This window comes from Chelonoidis abingdonii, chromosome 2 (assembly GCF_003597395.2).
Source record: "Chelonoidis abingdonii isolate Lonesome George chromosome 2, CheloAbing_2.0, whole genome shotgun sequence".
In the NCBI taxonomy this organism is placed as follows: domain Eukaryota; kingdom Metazoa; phylum Chordata; order Testudines; family Testudinidae; genus Chelonoidis; species Chelonoidis abingdonii.
Window position 1 is genome coordinate 116,047,293 of NC_133770.1, and position 24,057 is coordinate 116,071,349.

General features: G+C 41.8%; 1 protein-coding gene across 1 annotated transcript in view; it reads right to left on the bottom strand.

Moving 5' to 3' along the window:
• Positions 1–10,618: 10,618 nt before the first annotated feature.
• Positions 10,619–24,057, bottom strand: part of TMEM245 (transmembrane protein 245) — a 141,303-nt gene continuing 127,864 nt past the window's right edge. Inside the window, 3 exon segments of the mRNA XM_032775312.2 lie at positions 10,619–17,142; positions 17,622–17,816; positions 21,857–22,031. Coding sequence (XP_032631203.2) covers positions 17,097–17,142; positions 17,622–17,816; positions 21,857–22,031 — 416 coding nt within the window. The 3' untranslated portion in view covers positions 10,619–17,096.

Below are 24,057 nucleotides of genomic sequence, written 5' to 3' on the forward strand. Positions count from 1 at the left end.
CAGGATAGGAGGAAGGCATCAGATATAGCCCATTCACAGCCGTGCCCCCCCCTGCCCCCGGAGCAGAACTGGGGACACCAGTGGTTCTGCCAAGTCATGAATAGGTCCACCTGGGGAGTTCCCCACTATTGGAAAAGTCTGTGCACCACCTCTGGGTGTACAGACCACTTGGGCTGAGAGGAGACGTCTCCACTCAGGCAATCTGCCTGCAAGTTCAGGGTGCCCTGCAGGTGCTAGGCCTGTAGACAAATGTCGTGGGCTATATAGAAGTCCCACAGCCTGACAGAGGGCTGAAGAGCGGGCCCTGCCTTGCCCGTTGATGTAAAACATCGAGGTCGTGTTGTTCGTGAGAACCCTGACCACTCTGCCCTCCAGGTACAAGTGGAAGGCCACACATGCCAGCCAGACCACCCTGAATTCCTTGACATTTATATGCAGGGCAAGTTCCTGCGCAGACCACAGACCTTGGGTCTGAACGTCCCTCACAGGGGCTCCCCACCCCAGGTCTGAAGCATGTTCCCCAGGGAGGACCACCATTGTAGGGAGGCGATCTCTTGTCTCTGGCCTGGGAGAACACCAGTGCCAACCGGAGGTGGAAGGGCCTCATCCGGAGTCTGACATGATGAACCACATACGTGCAAGCCGACACGTGACCCAGGAGCTGGAGACATGCTCTGGCTGTTGTCACAGGAAACTTTGTGACTGTGTCGATGAGCCCTTTCAGGATCTCAAATCTGTCTGGTGGGAGAGAGACCCTGGCCAACATCACATCCAGAACTGCCCCAATAGTCCCGGTACAGCGCATAGAGTTTAACATGGACTTGGTGTTGTTCACCAACAGGCCCAGGGTGGCGCACGTGGACAGGAGGAGCGCCACATGATCCCGCATCTGTGACTGGGAGCTGCCCTTGTCATCTAGTCATCCAGATAGGGGAAGATCTGGACTTCACAACGTCAGAATACCCTGGGAGCAGTGGACAGGCCAAATGGGAGAACCGTAAATTGGTAATGCTCCTGTCCAACCGTGAAATGGAAGAAATGCCTGTGCCCCTCAAATATATGAATGTGGAAGCATGTGTGCTGCAGATAGAAGGCAGCGTACCAGTCCCCAGGATCCAGGGAGGGGATGATGGAGTCCAGAAAGACCATGCAAAACTTGCTTTACCACGTACTGGTTCAGGCCTTGCAGGTCCAGGATGGGTCTGATCCCCCGTTTGGCCTTTGAGATAAGGAAATAGCGAAGTAGAACCCCTTGCGTTTGAACTCCGCTGGCACCACCTCCACCGCTTCAAAGCCAAGGAGCCGCCCCACCTCCTGCTCAAGCAAGGCCTCGTGAGGGGGTTCCCCAGGAGGGATGGGGGCGGAGGGGCAAGGAAGAGGTAAATTGGAGGGTGTAGCCCCGGGAGATAGTGTTGAGAACCCATTGGTCCAAGGTCAGCCGTGACCACTCCGGGAGAAAAGCACACAACCGGTTAGAGAAGGGAAGCTTTATTGTGGGTGGACCCCTGGTGTGAACTGGTAGGTCACTCCCAGGCATCCTGTCAAAACTGACATTTCCTCGCCTGTTTACCCTTGGATGACACAGGCTGCGGGGGGGAAGACCAGGATTGCCTCTGTGGGCGTTTCTTATAGTCCCATGACTTATTATAAAGGGGCTCAGATTTAGAGCGGGTGGTCGGGGTGGGAGCCTTCTGCGGCTTAAACTTAGATCTAGCCAGAGCTAGAACACAGAGGCCAAGTATCTTAAGCGTAGTGCAGGAATTTTTCAGGCCACACAGCTTCACATACTTCTGTTTCGCAAACAGGGCCTTGACATTAAACAGAAGGTCCTGCAAGGAGTTCTGCACCTCACTGGACAGCCCAAACAGCAGGAGCCACAATGCCTCCTCATAGACACGGCGGAGGCCATGGACCATGTAGCTCTATCTGCCGCATCCAACACTGCCTGCAGGGTTGCCCTGGCAGCCACTGTACCCTCCTCCACCAGAGCTTTGAACTCCTTCCTGTCACAGTCCTGCAGGGAGTCCTCCAATTTGGATAGAGAGCCCCACAAATTGAACTCATACTGACCCAGAAGAGCCTGATGGTTTGCCACCCGTAATTGGAAACTCTAGGATGAATAAACCTCTCTCCCAAATAAATCCAATCTCCTTGAGTCTTTATTTTTTGGAGTAGGGGCTGGTTGGCCCTGCCGTTCCCTGTGGTTGACTAACTTGACCACCAGGGAGTTGGGGGCAGGGTGGGTGTACAGATATTCATGCCCCCTGGTGGGTTCAAAGTACTTCCGTTCAGCTCTCTTAGAGATGAGGGGCAAGGAAGCCGGGGTTTGCCACAAGGCATTTGAAATTTTTGCCACACCTTTGTGTTATTGGAAGCCACCCTGCCCAGAACCAAGGCTGACAGGATGTTGAAGAGGGATTCTGAGGGTTCCTCCACCTCCTTGGCTTGAAGGTTGAGGCTTGATGCAACCCTTTTCAATAGATCCTGGTGGGCTTTAGAGCCCTCTTACGGGACGTGGGGAGGAGGGGTCATAATTGCCTCATCAAGGGAGGGTGAGAAGGTAGGCGCGGTACTCTGTGTACCCACCGGTACTGGGGGTCCCACCACTTGGTCGCCCTCCAGGCATGAAACCAAATATGCATGTCCTACTGATTCCTTCCTACGAGGCTGGGAAAGATAGGCCAACGGCCATTCCAAGTCTCTAGCCACCAAGCAAGCTCCCACTGGGGGCTGCATTGGGTGGCCACGGAGCCCATTGTACCACAGTGCTGGCCAAGGAGCCCGGTGCCACTGCATCTGCTGTGGCAGGGAATGAGACGACAAATGGGAATGGCGTCAACGTCCATGTCGCGATTGGCTACAGTAGCCCCTTGGAGATGAGGACCTTTGGTGCTGTCTGTCTCGGTCTCGACGGGGCCCACTCCTTGAGGTGGAGCAGTGCCTGGAGCCTGTCAGTCAGAACCCAGCCAGACAACCTGGTAGGGGTCAATGGTGACTGTTATGGACTACGCACAGGGCAGTCACTGGTCGGCGAATGGTGTCAAGATCATTCCCTCAACTGCAAATGGTACCGAGTGGGGGTGGGGGGCAACTGTGGAGGCCCCAGCAGTGGTACCGGCAGAATATAATGTCCCCGGACACTTGCAGGACCTCCAATGTGGAGAGCATTCGGACATCTGGGGAAGCCTGCTCCAAATGGGCTGGCTACTCTGCTCGATCTGGGGGCTGAGTCGGAGGCCTGGAGGCTGATGGGGACCGAGGACTGCCCAACATGGGTCTAGCCTCTCCCCTGGTCTTGCTCCAGTTCAGCAGCGGCAAAGCCCTCTTCTTAGCATTCTTGGTGTGCCCTGCAGATGGGGAGCGGTGCCGACTGGTAGATGGCACCCAGGGGTCACCGCGCACTGACACCACGGTACCTGTCGCCGACTCAGAGCAATTCACCAGAGTTGAGGTCAATGCTGACTCCATCAGGATAGCCCAGGGCCGAATGTCCCCTTCTCTCTTAGTCCAAGGCTTGAAAGACCTGCAAATCTTGCAGCGATTGCTGAGATGGGTTTTCCCCAAACAGTGTAAACAGTCCTTGTGCAGCTCACTCACTGGCATTGGCAACTTACAAGTAAGTACTGAATGACTTAAAGCCCGGCACAGGGCATGCCCCGACCCAGGTGCACTAAACTAAACTAATCTAGCTACTTCAACTACAGGCACTACTACGATGAACGAACAAGAGTTCTAGAGGAAAGCTGCAGACAAGCTGGAGCAGAGCAGTTCTGATGCATCTCAACTGGCAGCAAGAAGGAACTGAGGGTGGGGTGGGGAGCACAAAGCGCTCCTTATACTGCATCATAGAGGTGCCACCCCAGGTGTTGCTAGGGGCACTTCCCTACAGGTACTGCTAGGGGAAAAACTTCCAGCATCGGTATACATGGCGAGTACACACACCTATTGTGGAAGACACATGAACAATCACTCAAAGAAGAACTGATATTAACTATTACCATCTCAAAGGAAAAATGTAACTTCCTGTGAATTAGGACCATTATGACATCATTACTGACCTCAGTTAATGACAATTGGCAACCAAAGTGATAATTATGGACTTTTTATCAAAGAAAATAAACCTAATTTAAAATGAATTTCTATGTAAAATTGTATTTTTCTTGTTGTTTACAGTCAGTGGACAAATATATCTTACATGAGTAGCAACTGAACACAACTGTAGTTATTAAAAGAGCATAGCAACTACAGTCTAGCACCAGTTATCCTCTTTAACTGACGTTTTTTAATAAGGAAAAAAATCATTGATTAAATTCCAGTCCTTGCCTATGTGGAACTACATACACGGAGTTATTTGATGTTGGCAATCTACTAATCTCTGGACTCTTCAGAAGCTTCCTACAGTTGTTCCAGTTCCTGAAAATCTCTGGCCAGAGCACTTGATTCATGCCAATGAGCCATGCCAAGTTATGGAGCAGAGTCAGAGTTTGTCTCTAAAACAATAAACCAGAGCTATGTAAAGCTGTAACTCAAGAGGGGCAAAAAAAAATCTGAGCAAACAAATCTGATGTCAGAGCTATATCATGGTTCAATTCCTTTACCCAAACATTTCAACAGGAATTGAAGCTCTCTAAATTTAACTAGGTTAAATACTCAAGCCTCTTAAGAAAACCCAGTTATTGTTTCAGCACTTTTGTCAGGAATGCATCCAAAAAGTTTTCCTTAATAAACTTGGGATCCAAACTTCTCTTTAGAGTTTAAAACAGTTTTTATAGCAGGAGATTTTCTTTCAAATCCGTGTCCTACTTTCTCAAACTCTGCCTCTAACACTTTTCTCACCAATTTACAATCTGCTATCACTGCAACACAAAATCCCCGTTCAAAGCCTTAGGAATACAGTCCTTGACATGGAATTGGTTACATTTCTCTTGTGCTCCACTACCCACTGCAGACATAGACAGTGGAAAGTCCCACCTTAACGGGTCTGACAGGCATTAAGCTCCTGATTGGCTCCCTGCCCTATATAAACCCAAGGGGCATTCCAGGAAGTGTCCAGGTAACAATGTGGATCTTCTGTAGTTGCCATGACCATTCTTGCACTTGAACTCCTGGCTTCGACCTCATCTTGCTTTGAACCTTGCTTCCTAACCCAGACCCGAAACCCAATTGAGACTCTGATCCTTGGCATCAACCCATCTGGAACTTGACTACAAACTCCATTGCTGCTTTCGGCTTCAGATTTGACACTATTCTGACTGTGATGGGTTCCCCCCTGGGGTGCTACTTGGAACTGGGGTACTATTGAGCCCCTCGACCCTGCAGCCTGGGTTGCCGCTTACACTGTACTGCTGTGACAAGCTCCAAAACCCTCCACTTTCACCAGCCTACATACAGGAAGGGGTACCCAGCTGCAGTTATATGCAGGAGTTTTGACCAGCCCCTGCATAGGAAAGCAACAGCAAAGTCAACTCCCCAGGCACACTCCCTCTCTGGAGTATAAACGCAAAATTACACCATCTTGCGCTCCACCAGGAACAGCATAAACTCATAAAATGTGTCCCCTCCCTCAATGTGGAGAGGAATATGCAACAGCTTTCTGCTAGAGTTATGATCCTCACACACTGGTTTAGATAAAGCAAAAACAAATTTATTAACCACAAAAAGATAAGATTATAAGTGGTGGCAAACAGATCAAAGCAGATTATCTAGCAAATCAACAAAAAATGCAAATTAAGCTTAATATATTAAACAGATTGGCTAGAAGTAGCAAATTTTCACTCCCTAAGAGAGGATACAAGCAGGGTGCAGGTTCTTAAGGGGCAAGCTGCACTTGCTTACAGCTTAGAATCCCCAGGTGTTCCATTCACAGGCTAAAACCCCCTTTAGCATTGGTCCAGCACTTTCCCCACTTCAGTCTTTGTTCCTCAGGTATTTCCAGGAGTCTTCTTGTGTGGGGAGTGAAGAACCACCGATATCACTCCCTGCCTTATATAGCTTCTGCATATGGCGGGAACCCTTTTTTTCAAAGCTTGGTTCCCAGACCGGTCTGTGGAAAAATACTGACATCCCAAGTTGGAATCTAGAGACATGTCTTTGCAGAGTCATAGCAAGCATTACTTGGAGGCTGTCTGTAGCATTCTCAGAAAGGCTCCCCTGGTGGGAGATAAGCTGCTTTTTCTAATGCCTATTTTCCTAATGGCCCATTCCCTATAATAGGCCCTTCTCCACCCAGATATTGAGAATGAAAGCATCTTATATAGTGGCATTCCCCAGGTGTAACTACATTTTGAAATACAAATATATAGTCAATATTCACCACTTCAGATACAAAAATGATACATACGTATAACTAGGATAACCATATTCAGCAAATCATAACCTTGTCAATGAGATCTCACATGACCCCTCTTGCATAAAATACCTAATTATGTCATAATCATACCATATCACTGTCAAGAGTTTGGGGTGCCGTGTCACACTGATCATTGGCCCTGACTGCCCTTTGTCAAGATCCTGCCCTGATTGCCCTTCCTGAAAGTTACATTCAGCTACACTCAAACATCTGAAAACCAGGGAACGAAGAGTTATAGTAATGCAACACACACACCAGATCCACCCTCATCTTTGTCAGGTCATGCCCATGATAAACTAGGAAAGGCCATGGAGAAGTGGGAAAATCATGGGACTCTGAGGAGTGTGTACACCAGGTCAAGGTAGGAAGGGGTAGGTGCATGGAGATACAGACGACTCATGCCAGATTTGGCCTAGTATATGGAGAATGGGCTCTATACAACCATCTGCAGCACTTAAGGTTCAGAGAAGTGAAATATAACATTCTGTGCTGAATAAGATCACCCCAGGCAAAAGAGTATAGCCTAAAACAATAGCTCTCAGAGGTGTGAACTGCTCCATTCATTTCAGTGGGTGCTTTCTTTCCACTCCTGTGATTTCAGTGTCTGCAAGGCTATGGCATGCATGAAACAGGCCAGTTCCCAGCTCCTCATCCTGGTCTCAGTGCTGTGGGACAATAGTGGGAGGAATAGGATTGTAGGAAGTTTTGGGGGCAGAGCTGAAGCCCTTCCTTATATCCTCCACTGAACAACTCTGACCCCTTCTTTGCCTCCCCACATTCCCCTACACTCATCTAACCTCCCCTTTCCTCTAGAAACAGAACCCCGCCCCTCACCACCACCACAGGCACAGCAAATTGCAAAACAATCTGAATAAGCATGTGGATTTTAGAGCACCTAAAAAAGTCAAAGTTTTAAAAATAAGCAACTCTAAATGTTAACTCTAGCAGAGCTGCTGCTAAGTAGTGTAATTGTGGCCACCCAACATGTGACAGGCTATAATCTTTGCAGCTCTGACCATGGCCAGGTGACTCAAGCCAGGAAATAACTTTCTTTGGTGCAGGGACCATGTTCACTTGTGTGTTTGTACAGTTTCTAGTACAACAAGCCCTCAGCCTCATGGGGGCATCTGGACACTACCACAAAATAATTAAAATTACATTTTAATGTGTTCATTAAACTGTAGTCACATCACAATAAAAAGGACAGATTTATTACTACTAATGTGAAAACTGAACTCTTCAAAATAGCAATTTTGGATAGAACCGAGAAGTCCAAATGACTACATTAATAAAGTCAACCTTGAAGTCAGGAACAACAAAATTAAGGTTCAATGGGCAAACTTATTTCTTCCTCCTTAGTAACATAATTACATGATTACACTATTTCTAAAACGCATATTATGGTGTAATAGGGTCAACTGCTTTCCGAGCACCCGCTAGTAGTCAGGGCCGCCTCTGCAGTGCCCTTCCTCTCTTTTCCCCTTCTTCAGGGCTTCTTAAACTATACACATAGAATCATAGAACATCAGGGTTGGAAGGGACCTCAGAAGGTCATCTCATCCAACCCCCTGCTCAAAGCAGGACCAATCCCCATCATCAAGCCTGAACTTAAAAACCTCTAAGGAAGGAGATTCCACCACCTCCCTAGGTAACACATTCCAGTGCTTCACCACCCCCCTAGTGAAAAAGATTTTCCTAATATCTAACCTAAACCTCCCACACTACAATTCGAGACCATTACTCCTTGTTCTGTCATCTGCTACCACTAACAACAGTCTAGATACATCTTCTTTGGAACCCCCTTTCAGGTAGTTGAAAGCAGCTATCAAATCCCCCGTCCCCAAACTCTTGTCTTCTGCAGACTAAATAATCCCAGTTCCCTCAGCCTCTCCTCATAAGTTATGTTCTCCAGCCCCCTAATCATTTTTGTTGCCCTCTCCTGGACTCTTTCCAATTTTTCCACATCCTTCTTGTAGCGTGGGGCCCAAAACTGGACACAGTACTCCAGATGAGACCTCACCAGTGCCGAATAGAGGGGAATGATCATGTCCCTCAATCTGCTGGCAATGTTCCTAAATGCCCAAAATGTTGTTAGCCTTCTTGGCAACAAGCGCACACTGTTGACTCATATCCAGCTTCTTATCCACTGTAATCTCTAGTTCCTTGTCTGCAGAACTGCTGGCTAGCCATTCAGTCCCTAGTCTCTAACAGTGAATGGGATTCTTCCGTCCTAAGTGCAGGACTATGCACTTGTCCTTGTGAAACCTCATCAGGTTTCTTTTGGCCCAATCCTCTGATGAGTCTAGGTCCCTCTGTATCCTATCCCTACCCTCCAGCATATCTACCACGCCTCCCAGCTTAGTGTCATCTGCAGTCCAAAGGAAAGAAGTTACTCACCTTGTGCAGCAATGATGGTTCTTCGAGAGATGTGTGTCCTGTGGGTGCTCCTCTGCATCCCTGAGCTGCTGATCAGAGGTCTTTTGTAGCAGTGTCTGTTGGGTCTGCACATGTGCTCTGTCTCCTTGTGTCGCACCACGAGGCTAGTCAGCGCACATGGGGTATCTCCTCTTAGTTCCTGCTCTACCACAGAGTCATAGCAAGAACTCTGAAGTAGAGGGGAGGAGGGCAGGCAATGGAGCACACATAGGGACATACATCTCGAAGAACCATTGTTACTGCACAAGCTAACTTCTTCTTGGAGTAGTGTCGCTATAGGTGCTCCACTGTAGGTGACTCCTGAGCAGTAACCCCCTTGGAGGGCTGGGACTTTGGAGTTGGGTTGGTCACAGACGACAATACTGTGGACCCAAAGATGGCATCAGAGGCAGAGTCTCCGGTAATCACATAATGTTCTGCAAAGGCATGGACTGATGCCCGTGTTGCCACTCTGCAGATCTCTGAGATGGGGACATCCTTTGAGAAGGTGACAGATGAGATCGTTCTCATGGAATTTTGTTCTGATTTACACCTGATGCAACAATAACTTCAAGGATTGAGAATGGTGCAACTTGGGGCAAAAACTGCCCTACAATTTTCTTTAGGGTCCACCTTCACCAAGAAGTAGGGAGAAACATGTTTTGAAAGCTGCAATTTCTGTTTTTGTAGAAGCTGCCGCTAAAGACATTAGACTTAGGAGTTGCTCCACTTTAAAAATTTATTCTGACATTATATAATTTAGCTTAATGCTGTCAGCTCAATTAGCTTTTGGATGAGATTTTCCTTGAGAACAATTTTTATTTTAAGTTAGAAACTGCAGCATACAGAGCAAATACAAAAGATAAGCCTTTGAAAAAAGATACGGTGCAAGGAGATCTTCTGACGCACCAAATATTTTCAGCATTTGACAAATTCCTCGGAAGTGGGTCTCCCTCTTGAATATTTTGGTCACACGTATCCAGAGTTGATCATACTCCTTTAGCACCAAAAGGCTGGTTATCAATTGGGCCAAATTAAACTGTGGTATAATTTACTATAGTGTGAACTACTGAGTCAGTAAATTCCTTTGGTTATATTACCAAATTGCCTTCCAACCTGCAAAAAAACACCTTGGGTTCACAGGTTGTGATCCACTTCCTATAGAACCTGGTTCCAAAATGTTATATAAATAAAGAGGTCTCACAATAGCATAGTATGTTTTTGATTACTGAATACAAACATTTATTTGTACTGGTTCCTAACTAAAAGGAGATGAGTTAGCACTGATCATGGACACTTCCCTCGCATGGACACATAGGAGAAAATAGTAGACTTTCTTAGTCATCCGGAAAAATCATTTTAAGGTCTTCTCAGTAACTGAGCACACTACTCTGTTCACTGCATACTGTAATTTGGGAACCTTTTGAAGACAGCTTAATCGGAAGATGTTACATTTGCTAAAAAGGTCTGTATCAAATACATATAACCATACACTACTGGCCTTACCAAGCTGGAATATTGCAAGTTTGAACTTCAGCCTTCAAATCTGTTTTAAAGACGAGAGCAACCGCAAAGGCTGTATTTGACCATTTCTGTTTTATGGTCATTTGAAATGCTCTAAAATTGTGCTTTGTGATACCAGATTACTATAATTTCTGTTCCCTATAAGAAATCATACTGAAAACACTATTAGAGAGAGCATGAACTGCTGCTAAGCAACAACTACTAGTCTCCAGGGCATCCAGTAGTTACTGTACCTATTTGGACAATTACATCCAGGAATTCACTCAAATTTACTGTAATCCTTATTCAGTTCAACTATGCTTTTATTCAACCATTAACAAAGACCCATACTTTTTTTAAACATTCAGCACAGATTTTTATTTCAAAACATATTAAACATTATGTTTACAAAGGACGATGGCGTGCATGCAATACTGTGTTAAAAGCTTTTAATAGCTGCTACAGGAAACCTATTTGCTAGGAAACAAAATGTTCTGAGTAGTCAAAAATAAATTATGTTTTTAAATAATTATTCAGTCTACTCAAGAGTTCTTACCAATAGCAACTGATATTTCTGTTGTTCCACCACAACAGGCACAGGGATTATCTTTTCAAACTATTATACACGCAGTAACAATTACTATAAATTACCAGTTCAGGTATTATTACTTTAGAATGCAATTCTTATTCTGAAGACGTATCACATGTTAATTTACACACAAATTTGTCATGACAATGGGCAGAAGAAGTTACTTCTCCAAATCCCCACAAATAACTTGAAATTGGAATGCACACCTCAAGTCAGGCACAATAACCGATGCTTTGTAATTCAACACATCTGTGGTGACATTAACCAAACTAGTCTTAGAATCCAGTATTATACAGTTTCTTTGGATTTATGTTTTAGACAAACTAACATATACAGAAAAGAAGCTATGCTGCCCTCCTACCAAAACACCAAATATTGGTGAGTACATATGGTAATTGCTTCGCTCTTACTCAGTTCAAAAACAAAAAGAGTCTTAACTTTCACTGAATGCTGTAGAGTAACATTTTATTACATTTTTAAAAAGGTGAACATTTGACTGAATTTAATGCATGTGAAATACATCAGACGGACAACACTGGAGACTGAAGACATCCATCCCCAGAGCCAGTCAGTCATGGGCAGTAAGAAAGCAATAACCTTCACTGACACTGCTTTGACAAGGTACTTCTAGAAGAGAGGTGCTCTGGGCTGAGACTAGCAGCAGAGTCAACTGTGGTGGTTTTATTTATTATTTCAGCATCAAGGCCTGGATATCAATTTGTTTTTTCACTGAACAGACTTTTGTTCTGATGTAACTCTGTATCATGCTGTTACATTGTGACTATGTCAAAGCCTTGTGCAGGGAATGAAAATTACTTTTACTAGAAGTCACGGACTTGTTATAGTTCACCCTCATCCAGTGACGAAAACAAAACAAAACACTAAAAACAAACCAAACACACACAACCAAGATTGGCCCAAGTAAAACAACAGTTTAAATTCAACAGACTGAAAACCGATCCAAGCCATAAAATGAACGCTGTATTCCACTGGAAAGGTGTCAGATCTATTTTCCTCCCCCACCTGCTTTAATTTCAACATGATTCTAAATGCTGCCATCTTCAGTACTAGAATATAAGCACTTAAGCACACGCTTAAGTCCATCAGTATTTAGGGCAGCACTGAAACACACACATGGTTTTAATACAGACTTCAATGGGATTTGCTTAAAATGTTGTCCTAGAGAGAAATGCTTTCCTGAATCAGACCGACTGCTGTAGCAGCATACCCTCTGAATCCTGGAACCTATTTTACAAAAGGCTTAAAGCAACAATCTCCAATTCTAGTAATTCTTAAATACCAGATACTAAAATGTCATCCTATAAGTGGGGGAGGAAAAAAGAGTAACAACATTTGGGGATTTGAAAGCCTGATATTTCATGACCTATTAAGGCTAGAAGTGCTCTGGTGGAGCAGTGCAACTACTTTCAGGACCGATAGGCTCTACATTCTGGTTCTTTAGCTGTTACTAGAAAGACTGGTGTTGACTAGTTTTGTACCGCTATTACATCAGAACAGTTTATTTAGTCACCTGATCAGATATTTGCTAGGTAAAGAGACTGGGGAGAAACTATTTATTGTATACCATATATAGACAGTTCCAGAAAATGTTTATTTCTACTATATACACAGGCAACACAACATTTTATTCCTAGGAATCACAAAAGACAGTTTGTCAGTTAAAAATAATTTGAAGAAAAACAGACTATGTATACACTTAAAAAAAACCCTAATGTGGAATCCTTGAATACGCTCATTACTTCTGATTTTTAAAAACACTTAGCTCATTTTTCACGCTTCATAAAATACCTGCTTTACCTTCATAAAATACTTGTACACATTCATCATAAAGCATGAAGGACTTGAACTAAAACTGACAGTAAGAAACAATGTCCGATTAAAGCTTAAATTCACATGACTTAAAAACTTTAGGCCATTTTAGTTTACAGAAAACTTGGGAACGAAAGAGGAATTGCATTGTTACATTCTGTAATTCACTGGAGTGCCCAAAGAGGAAGACAAAATACTGTTTTTACTATCATATAATAAACCAAATAAGAGAAGTGAGTTCTGGAGAAGATCCATCTGTAGGTTTAAGGCATGTCAACCGTAACTAGAAGAGGGGAAACCATTATTCTCTCTTTTAAGACTACAGGCTTCCCCGAAACTGTTTACAGAAAATTAAATGTTGTTGTTGATATTAACCATAAAGTCTTCTAACTTTAATTAAAAAAAATACACATCTTTAATGCAAACGCTTTAAAAAAATTATAGTCTATTTTCACAGAAGTGCCCATGAGTCCAGCATTGTGCTCTGGAGTGAGAGTGTCTGCGCCTAAGCAGACACATCACACACACAATACAAACAGTCCACATATGTATGAAGGTGATGGTGGGCCATTCTGCCACTCGGGGACGTGAAGTGCCATCTTGGACACTTGCATAATGGTCACTGGGGAGGCAGCCTTATAAGTAGTCTAATGACCCTAGTGCTAGGAATTAGCACTACAGCAATTATTTTTTTATTATTTATTTTTTTTAAAAGATGATGAGTTTAACCTTAACTGTGGACTGAATTTTCTTTTACATTTTTTACAAAGGTGTTACTGCTGAATTTAGGCTCGGTCTTTTTAACAGAGGATTTAACATTTCTGCCATATTAACTTTTTTTTTTTTGGAAATTAAGATAAACATACTGAATGCTAACACTGGAGACAGCAATTAAATTTTCTACAGTTTTTTTTATTGCAGTTTGCAGTTTTGTAAGATATTACTGGTTTCCTAATCATAATTATTAACTAAAATTCATGTGCCTAAATACTCCAATTTAATAAAAAAGGAGGAAATAAATCTACTGAAATGTATGATAAAAACCATTAGTATGATAGAGCTATTGATAACTTAGTACTTAGGATACACCTAATGTGCTAGAAAAACATGACAGCATCATGGCTGACACACCTTATGTTGTCATCATTATTTCACTGCTGAGTACCATCTCATGACAACCAATAAAAATATAAGCATTCCTTTAACAACTCATCAAAATGACTGATTTTGTACTTGCACACAGAGTGTTTAATTTGACTGTTATTCTAGAAACACTTTATTGTAGCAATGCCAAGAAGATTCAGACTAAATCAAGCCTCATTGTGACAGAGGCTATAAATATGGATAGAAGGAGGGCCCTATTCAAAATGCCACTGCACAAAGAAGAGTCTATAAACAATTTTTCCTGGGATCTATAACTAGGTTAAAAATTACTCAAAGATGTTTCTTTTCATACAAAGTATATTCAGAATTGTCTCCTCCCCCACTTTTTTTTTCTCTTTTAAAAGAACAACATGGATAAAATTAGTTTGGTAATTTTTAAGTTGCTGGAAAGTTGATTTAAAAGAAAAAACAAACACATTTCAGATGTATGTTTCCACAAATGAAAATGGATGTTAAAAATGAAAATGTGCAGGTCATTAGTTCCTGGTGACAATTTATTTTTTGAACACTAACAGCCATTGTGTTAAAAACATATACTTTTCCATAAGGCATCTATATGTAAAGATTCTGATTTCTTACATTTGTTAAGCAAGCATGTGGGTGATTGAGTATTTTGACATGGTAATTTTAAAAGCAGAGTTTACTCATTACTATATTGTCATTGAGCCTCATGCCTCAAAGGGACATGCGACACAGTCTTTGTTCCTCAGATACAGACATGGCATAAAGTATGGGATCTTAAATCTAGGTTTACTGTGAATTTCTAGCTTTCCTATTGTGTTATTAATGACAAATGTTAGTTGAAGTTGGAGACTGGAAGCCTCAAGTATTCCTTTTAAAAAAAATGCATACATAAAAACAAATAGACAATGTGTATCGTATCACACTGATGGATTTTTTTCACATTGGGAAAGGAACATTTCAAAATAGCAACGTCTTCTCAGTCTAATTTTTTTGCTATTATTGAAGATAACTTGTGTTTGAAAAAGAACTCTCCTCATATCAGAGATTCTTCTCTGTGATTATAGTAATGAAATCAACCGTTACTTATGAGATCACTATCTGATAGCATGGAAATGACTGCCATCACAAATTCAGTAACACAGGGTTATGAAAGATCAGGTTAGATGTGAACATGCTATCTATGTAGAAAACACTTAACACAATGTTTAATAGTGAGCAAAAAGCAGCAAGAGAAAAGTGTAAAAATATTAAAGCTTGTGGATTCTTGTTAGTTGTATACATTTTCAGCATTTTTCTCTCATGTGACAACCCTTTTCAAAAGTTGCCTGGCTACACAATGACCTGATTAACCAAAACAGATACACAATGCTGCTCAGCATGGTAGCATACACTAATCTAACAGAAAGTAGCAATTTCCCAAGAGCAATTATAGTCTATCATTCATATACTGGTCTATATACTACAGGAATTGATACTCTTAGTGAGATCCTGACTGTTTGCAAAATTGCCATTCATGAAACAAAATGATGTTGAATAATGTAAAGGGTCTAACTTTGTTCCACAGAAGCAAAGAAATTCAAAGTTGGAGTAACTGCCCTATCCGGAACTACACATATTGTGCCCATGCATTGCAGCACACTGAACTGATCTCAAAACACTGCAATACATAGGGCACAAAGGATCCAGTCTTAGAAATATTATCTATAAACACATGCATGGTCACATCAAAAAACTAGCAGCAATCTATAACAATCTCTCTCACCTGGGTTGAACCAGATCCCTGGGTCTATAGTATGGACAGATTTGTACTATAGCTATTTTATAATGCAAGGAGAGACGAAGTGCATGACAATGCCTGTATTTTGTATAATCAGAAGAAGAAACCGTGCTATAAATTCAAGGCAGAGTCAATTAGGAATGGAATGGTTTTGCTCTGGTATTTGAAAAAAAAAGAAAACCACACCACCTGCATAGCATCTTATTTGTATTGTACCTGGTGCCAGATGATCTGAGTGTATTTTTTGACCAAGTATTTGGGGTAAAAATTTTTGCTCACGTATTTGTCTTTTGAATTTAAGAACTTACACAAAAAAGAACGCAATTACTTTTTGGTGCCAATAACCCACTATTTCAAACCTGCATCAATAACGAAGGTATGAAAAGCCTTCAGTGCCGTTAAAACTGCAATTTAAGGTCAACTATAGTTTGGGGGAAAAGAGAAAAAAATGCTCTAGTGTACTTCAATTTGATGTCCAGGACAAGAACATATTTTAGGAATTTGAGATCTCTGCTTGTCTTGTGCTTTCCCCCTTCTCCCATCATCTCTCACCTTCTTGATTATTACTTCTCAATAAATGAGAATTAAAAAAATGGCGTGAACACAATCATTCAGCATCTTCCAAATACTGTAATTAGATATGGTAAGCCAATATTACTTCTGCCTGGAAATATTTAAGCCCTTTGGTTAAATTTGGCAAGAATCCATTGGGACTTTGTGTACATCATCTTACTGAGACCCTAGTGCATTAAATTAAGCTCTACCAATAAACCAAAACAGAATACTAAGTTTAACTGCAAAAGTGAACTCACGGATTAAATTGTTTTTACAGATACTCCTATTCCACGTGAGGATAACCTACACTTAACACAATCTGCAAGTGGAAGCATCACTCCCTGACAGCATAAACACTATTAGTGTATAGATAAATAAGCTTCAAGTGTTATTAATTGAATGGTGACTGTCACACCTCTCAAAAGAAACGCTTTGAGAAGCAGCAGATAATTATACTATATTTTCTTTTCATAGCAGGTGTTTCACACCTTTAAAAGTTTTAGCATCTCTACAAGTAAATACACCCTTAGATCAATTGAAGATTTCAGCAACAAAAGACTTAGGGATTTAACTTGTTTAAAAGTCTAACAACGCAAACATCCAAAGAAATAAAAGCCAAGTTAGTTATTTCAGCAGATGGCATCCTTGATTCAGTGGGTACTACTTGTTCTTGTATGAAGAAAAAAAATCTACACACAAGGCATCTGATCTTTAAGTCTGTGTGTTAATATGCAAAGTGATGGGAAGCAGACAGCCTCTCTTGCAAAGGCAAAGTGCTTAATAATGTAAGGCCAGCAGATGTGAGGGTTTGTTTTAAACTGTGCTTCACTATGAGCTGTCACTAGGCACAGCTGGAAGAGGGACAGAAGGCCACGACTGTTCTGAACTCAATCCAGGTAGAAGCGAGTGACGACAACTTCATGTTGATCAGGTGCAAGATGGTGTAAATCTCACTCTGTGGCTATTTTCATCTCTTCAGGACTCTCTCTAGATGGCCTGAAAGAAAATATTCACTTACTGAGGGAGAGCAAACAAAGAAGGGCAGAGGATGATAAAATGCATAGATGCAAGATTACCATACATTGTGAGACTGTATAAACATGGAAAGCTTTAGAACATAACTGCAAAACTAGACAGAAATTTGCCATGGGACCTAATCTTCATTTTTTGTTCATGTGTGTGGCCCCCATTGGAGATACTGGTATTATACATGTGAGTAAAATGCAGGATCAAGCCCACAGTTGCTAATCTTGCCCCGGTATGTTATTTATATCAATGGTTGCAGTCACATTCTTTACACTGCTTTGGAAACCACAATCCACCCCCTAGCTTTTATTTCGAGAGTATTACAGAATAACAAGTTCTTCCTAAAAACCGTCCCTAAACCCACAATGAATAGTTCCCTATTTATAAGAAGTTTGTTTGTTCTTACACAGTCTGTGATTCACTCCACATCACACTAATCTATTACTTACTGATATATCTGCAGAGGCCATGGTGTTTGTGATGGGGTGGGAACTGAATTTGTTGGACTCACTAACATGGCACTGTATATGTTAGAGGCAACCACCAGTATACAAAGCAGTATGGGTCCTATGATCGCTCCTTCCAATCCTAGGTAATATGCTCCACCAGCTACTGCGAGGCCTGTTAGGTAGGGATGGCCACCTCTGGAATTACAGCATAAGGAGAATAAATTACTATAGAACAATATTTTATAACAGCAAATATCATTTATGGAAATATGGATTGATTAGCAAATATTATTTAGCTTATCAAGATGATGGAACTAGAGATTGCTATAAATGTTGCGAGTACAAACATTCTAGTATTATTAATTAGTGTTTGGTCTTGGTAATGTTCACAATGTAATAGACACTTTCCACATATTGAAGAAGTGTCTGTTACAAGTAGTTGATTCTAGGTAGGCTTTGGATTTCAACATGAAATGCTCAAGGCGAATCATAAAACACAATCTTTGTAAAGATTTTTGAACTACAATTTATAAGATGGCTGCCAACGTGTCTTCGTGTAACCTCTAATTACTAAATGATGACGTCATGTGTGCTCTAAACTGTACACACGCTAACAAGAGTAGTTTGTAGATTCACAACATCTCATATTCTCTCTTTGGAATTAGTTTTTATTTGCAGAATGGTAATGGGTAAACCAATGAAAATATCTACAGACGTTCAATTTTAGCTGTCTTGTAAAGCATCATAAAGCCACCTAGGAAACACAGGCTTGAGAGCAGTCTAATAACAACTGCTCTCAAAGACTGTAGCAAGTATGACAAAGATGATGCCTTTATGTGTTAAGGCCTGACTATCATCCCATCACTGTTCTATACAGGAATACTAAAGCTGCCATTCTAAATACTGCCAATACAAAAGCCCTGCTTCACTAAGGAAATCGTTCAGCAGAAGAAGCCAACACTACAAATAAAATAGGAAAAAAAGCCACTTGCAGGGAGGTAACAACATAATTAAAGACTTGGCATGATCCCCCACACAAATGCACGACGGAAAGGCATCCATGAGTACATCTGGGTTAGGGAAAAAGGAGGAATATCTGATTATTTTCAAAAAGTTTCCTTTTAAATTCAAAATTAAGCTGAAATTTGAAATTAAACTTTGCTCTATAGTTGTTTAAAAAGAGGAGGGGAAATTTCAAACATATCTAAAAACATCAGGGAAAATTTTTTTGAAAATTTCAAAACTTTATACCACTCCTAATTTAAAAAAAAATAAAGAAAAAAACCCTTCCCCTGAGACCCCAACTAATTAATCTAGCCATCTGGAAACCACTCCTAAGCTATGTGTCCTGAAGAGATAATTAAAAAATGGGTCAAAATAAGAATATTTTATCTGTACCTCCCCCCATACTTTAGCAGTTCAAATTAAATGGAACAGTTTCAAAGCACAAAACTAAAAACCAACCATTTTATGCAAAAACCAAAATCTAGCCAGCTCCGTATACTTACAGCACATAAGCCAGCATACTGACAATAAATAAGGAATTGTGTGGAGAAGCTTGTAGTAAAATAAGTAGCACACATTTTGAGGGGTGGTTTTGGAACTGAATATAAGGGAATGAGAATATTGGCTAGCCAGGCAGAGTTCTGGTAGTTGATGTCAAACTTCTACACAAAGCACCAAAGACCCACCACAGTCCTGACTTAGGCCGCCTGCACTACTGCTGTTCTGATCTTTGTCACTATTGCACAGGGTGCGAGCTCAAAACATAACACACAACTCAGCTTCACTTGTGACATAAATTAGATCTAATATGCAGCAGGGGAAGGAGTAGATAATTTGATTATGAGAGGATGGGATTTAGACAGATCTTTTGTTACCCTCACTAAAAAAAAGTGGACTTGTGACTGATTGTAAATTTTTTCAATGGTTGTGTCAACTTTAATTTTTTTGGTCCAGTTGTTAAATTACATAGGCAGCTGCTCCAACAAGTTGCCTGATGAGATACAACTAATATCAGTTTACACATTTAAAAAAAACCAATTATAGCTATTTCTAATGCACTTAATCTAATCTACAATGCAGCAGAGTGTGTGTTTTATTTAATGGGAACAGTAGCGTTTCTTATCTGACCTTTGGTAAATTCATCTCTATCAGAAGCATTTTATAGGCAGTAAACAGAGCCATCTCATTGCAGCTGAAAATATTCTAATGAATAAATGGAAGAATGAGGTGATTGGCTTTTTAATGACCCTTGTCCCTACAAGCATAAATAATCTGCCATTGGAGAAAAGAGTAGTGATTTGTACTTCACTTACTGGAACAAATTCATGAGAAAAAGCAACCAGTGCAATAGTCTGAAGAAACTTAAAACTATGTATATTTTCAAGGACCGGTTCTCTCTGCACAGTATCATCACGTGGCTCAGTTGGATGAGACCAAAAGATTTTAAGACTATGGCAAATCTTGTTTTCCCACAGAATAGAAATCAACAGTCTACCTAAAGCTTTGATTTGATGAACAACCCTAAGTGCATTATAATAAAAATTAAGCAGTTCCAGCATCTGGCTAAAATAATGTAAGAGTTCTACTAGATGTACAATTACTCCTAAAGGCAGAGACAGCAGCAGTGCTTACGAGCATATTTTTATATCTGTATATCACTACAAGGTTGGGACCATTCCTTGCAGATGTGGACCTCCACCAGAGTTCTTTGTCACCTTCAGACTAGATCACTGTAATGGGCTCTAACTGGAAAGTTGAAAGTTTCAGCTGCCTGCTTATTATTCTGGATGCAACTGAAGGGTTTGGATTTGACCTTACATAGGTTTGGCGTTTCTCTTCTCTCTCAAACAGTTGAAATCAGAGGGAAGCTCAAGCTGTTAGGGCCATGTTTTTAAAGGTATTTAGGTGCCTCAAGTTGCACATAGATGCATAGTGGAACTTCCAACAGCATGTAGGTTCTGAACTCCTACAACGGGGGTTAGGTGCCTATCTGTCTCTTTAGGAATCTAAATACCTTCAAAAATATGACTTGTTGTGCCTAGATTTTTTACATCTGGTGGTTAGTGTCAGAACATTCTTAAGGAGAGCCCTAAACTCTGGTACTCCTACTTAAGAACATAAGAACGGCCATACTGGGTCAGATGAAATGTCCATCCAGCCCAGCATCCTGTCCACCGACAGCGACCAATGCCAGGTGCCCCAGAGGGAGTGAACCCAACAGGCAATGATCAAGTGATCTCTCTCCTGCCATCCATCTCCAACCTCTGACAAACAGGCTAGGGACACCATTCCTTACCTATCCTGGCTAATAGCCATTAACGGATTTAATCTCCATGAATTTATCTAGTTCTCTTTTAAACCTTGTTACAGTCCTAGACTTCATAACCTCCTCAGGCAAGGAGTTCCACAGGTTGACTGTGCGCGGTGTGAAGAAGAACTTCCTTTTATTTGTTTTAAAACTGCTGCCCATTAAGAACTAGGGGCCACCAAATGAAACTATATTATGGGAACAAGTAAATAAATCTTCCTTATTCATTTTCTTCACATTAGTCATGATTTTATATACCTCTATAATATCCCTCATTAGTCTCCTCTTTTCCAAACTGAAATGTTCTAGCTTCTTTAATCTCTCCTCAGATGGGATCCATTCCAAACCCCTAATCATTTTAGTCGCCCTTCTCTGAACCTTTTCTAATGCCGGTATATCTTTTTTGAGATGAGACCACACGTGTATGCAGCACAGAACATAATTCAACCTCCACGTGAAGGGAGTTTGGAAGAAACATTCACCATGGACTGATTAATCCGTAGGTGCCCACTATTGGGTTTCTTGTGCCTTCCTCTGAAGCATCTGGTACTAGTCATTCTAGAGTGAAGGTACTGGACTAGACGGACCATTGGTCTGATACAGTATGTATGGCAATTCCTATGCTCCTGTATTTGCTTCGATTCTTTCTCAAGCAAAGCCAGAGTTGGCTGACTTTCAGGGTATGATGTAAGATTTACACATGCAGACTGCTGCTGACTGGTTGGGTAGAGAGAAGAGTATTGTGGTAGTACTGACATTCTGAAAAGTTAGATTATTATTATTATATGGTCTCAATAAACTTGTTCATGGGCTAAAAACACTGAGACCACCACTATAGTTTGGACAGAAGTTAATTAAGACAAGAATGTAATCCAACACAAAAAAATACCATGCTTTGAGAGGTCTTCAGTGAGACACTTACCCTGATATATCTGAGTAGATTGCTGTGTCTACAAAGTACGTTGGCAACAGGTGAAAAACCAAAAGCAAAATGGCTTTGCATCCTTCTCCTTGGGTGAGCCACAGATCTAGAATTGCGGGTATTGCTGCCCAGTATGTTCCCAGAAATGGAACAGCTCCAAGGATTGCTGCCAATGCTAACATAATAGAGTAAGCCGTAAGTCAGAAGTTAGGAAGGAGAGATCAGAAAACATTTTACAAAAAATACTTCGGGTCAGATTCTGCCACCTTTACAGTGTGAATAGCCCCATTTAAATTAATGGGACCACTTGAAATAAAGAACAAAAAAAAAATTTGCAGATCAGGCCTTGGGGGATACAGCTCTTCCTTTTTTTTTGGTTATTATACCTTCTCCAAAATTCTGATACCTAAATTCTTTCCATATCAAAAACATTTGATTGCGACAAAAAAATGGATGTGAATAAAAAAAAAAAACAAGCAGGAGAAGCAGTCTTTTCCACCAAAGGTAGAAATTTCTATTTCACTCCTGGGGGAAATTCTGCACCACTGCGCAATTCAGAATTTTGTAGAAATTAACATTGTGCACGCAGAATTTCCTTCCCCTCACAGAAGTGGGCTGCAGCGCTGCTGGCTACCACTAGGGGCCACTGGACCCAGCAGAGTCCAGCTCACACACAGAAGATACTGCTGGGGTGAGGGGGATGGAGCTAAAGAGTTCCTGACAGCTACAGTTCCCAGCACACACTGAGGGACGGAAAAGGTAGTGCCTAGGAAACTCCATGCAAGCCTAGGACTGAGCATCAGACTGTTTCTCCCTCTGGATCCCTGAACTTGGGGGGAAGGGTATCTGGGCAAGGGGGGCCCTTGTGGCTGGGCTCTGGGGGGGAGGGAGAGGGTTCAGATGTATTGGCTTGGGAGGTGGGGGTGCACAGCTGGGCTCTGGGCAGGGAAAGGGAGTAGAGAAACAGGAACTAGGTTGACAGATGTTTCTTTAACTTTCTACTTCTAGGGGAATCTTTGTGTGCGTCTGTATTGTTACAGACATTCTTATTGACAGGTATTTTGAAATAAATTACAAAAATAATTGACATTGGCATGATTATGTAGTGTTATTTTGACAAATAGACATGGTAGAATTGTGCAGAATTTTAAAATATTGTGCACAGAAATTAACTTTTCGGCACACAATGCCCTCAGGAGTACTAGTTATACACCAATACAGTTGTGATCAGCAATATGGAAATTATTAAAAAAAATTAAATTTTTAGACAGGGCTTGTAAAGCTACCTGTTATTACGGTTGCCCAACACTTCCCTTTTTTAAAAGCCTTGTTTTCAGTTCCTTACAGCTTTGCTAAACTTTAACCATTTCCACTGAAATTTGACATCATGTCATCTGCCTGTCTCAGGTAGGCTCTCTCTCCCCACCCCCTCAATAATAAAAGCTTCAGCATTTCCAAAAATGAGGCTAGGAAAAAAATTCTTTTGAACAGCTCTACTATCCCATGCTTTAGAGCAGGGAGTGGAAATCTGTCAGGGATGTGGCTTTTGCTGTCCCCAGGACGCATGCCCAAATTTGACTGACCTATAAGTCTTTGAAAAGTAGAGATTTCAGAGAATGTAGGTGCTTAAAAACAAACAAACAAAAAGCTTCTCTCCTCACTGATCATGCTCCAGACTCTAACAACTGCTAATGTCATTCAGATGGGGGCATGTGCCAACGCAACAGAGTGAGTGAGCATGCTTCATCCCCTCGCAGCTTGTATGTGTGAGAGAGAGAGAGAGAGAGAGAGAGAGACAGGCTTTTGCATATGCCATCCCCACAGACCACATGCTCTCTCTAGCTCAGGGCCACAGGAGCTAGAGAGAGCATGTGGTCTCTCTAGCTCAGGGCCACAGGAGCAAAAAGACAGGCTTCCCTCATTGTGGCTCCTCCAGGCTGGAGTGGGGCCAGGCACTGATGCTGACACCAAAAAGCCTCCTTTCTCCTGTGCGCTTAATGACAACCCCCAATGGCACTCTCAAAGTGTGGCAAAGGCAGCAGCCTTATTGCAGAAGGAACAAAAACTGGAGTGTTGGAGGGAAAGGAGTAGATTAGGACAAGATGTCTCGTGAGCCTAAGACCACACAACGAACCTTAGTTCTGGCATTTCCTTACTTCTGAGAGCTTGAATTTGAAATCTTAAAAAGTTCTTTTAGCATA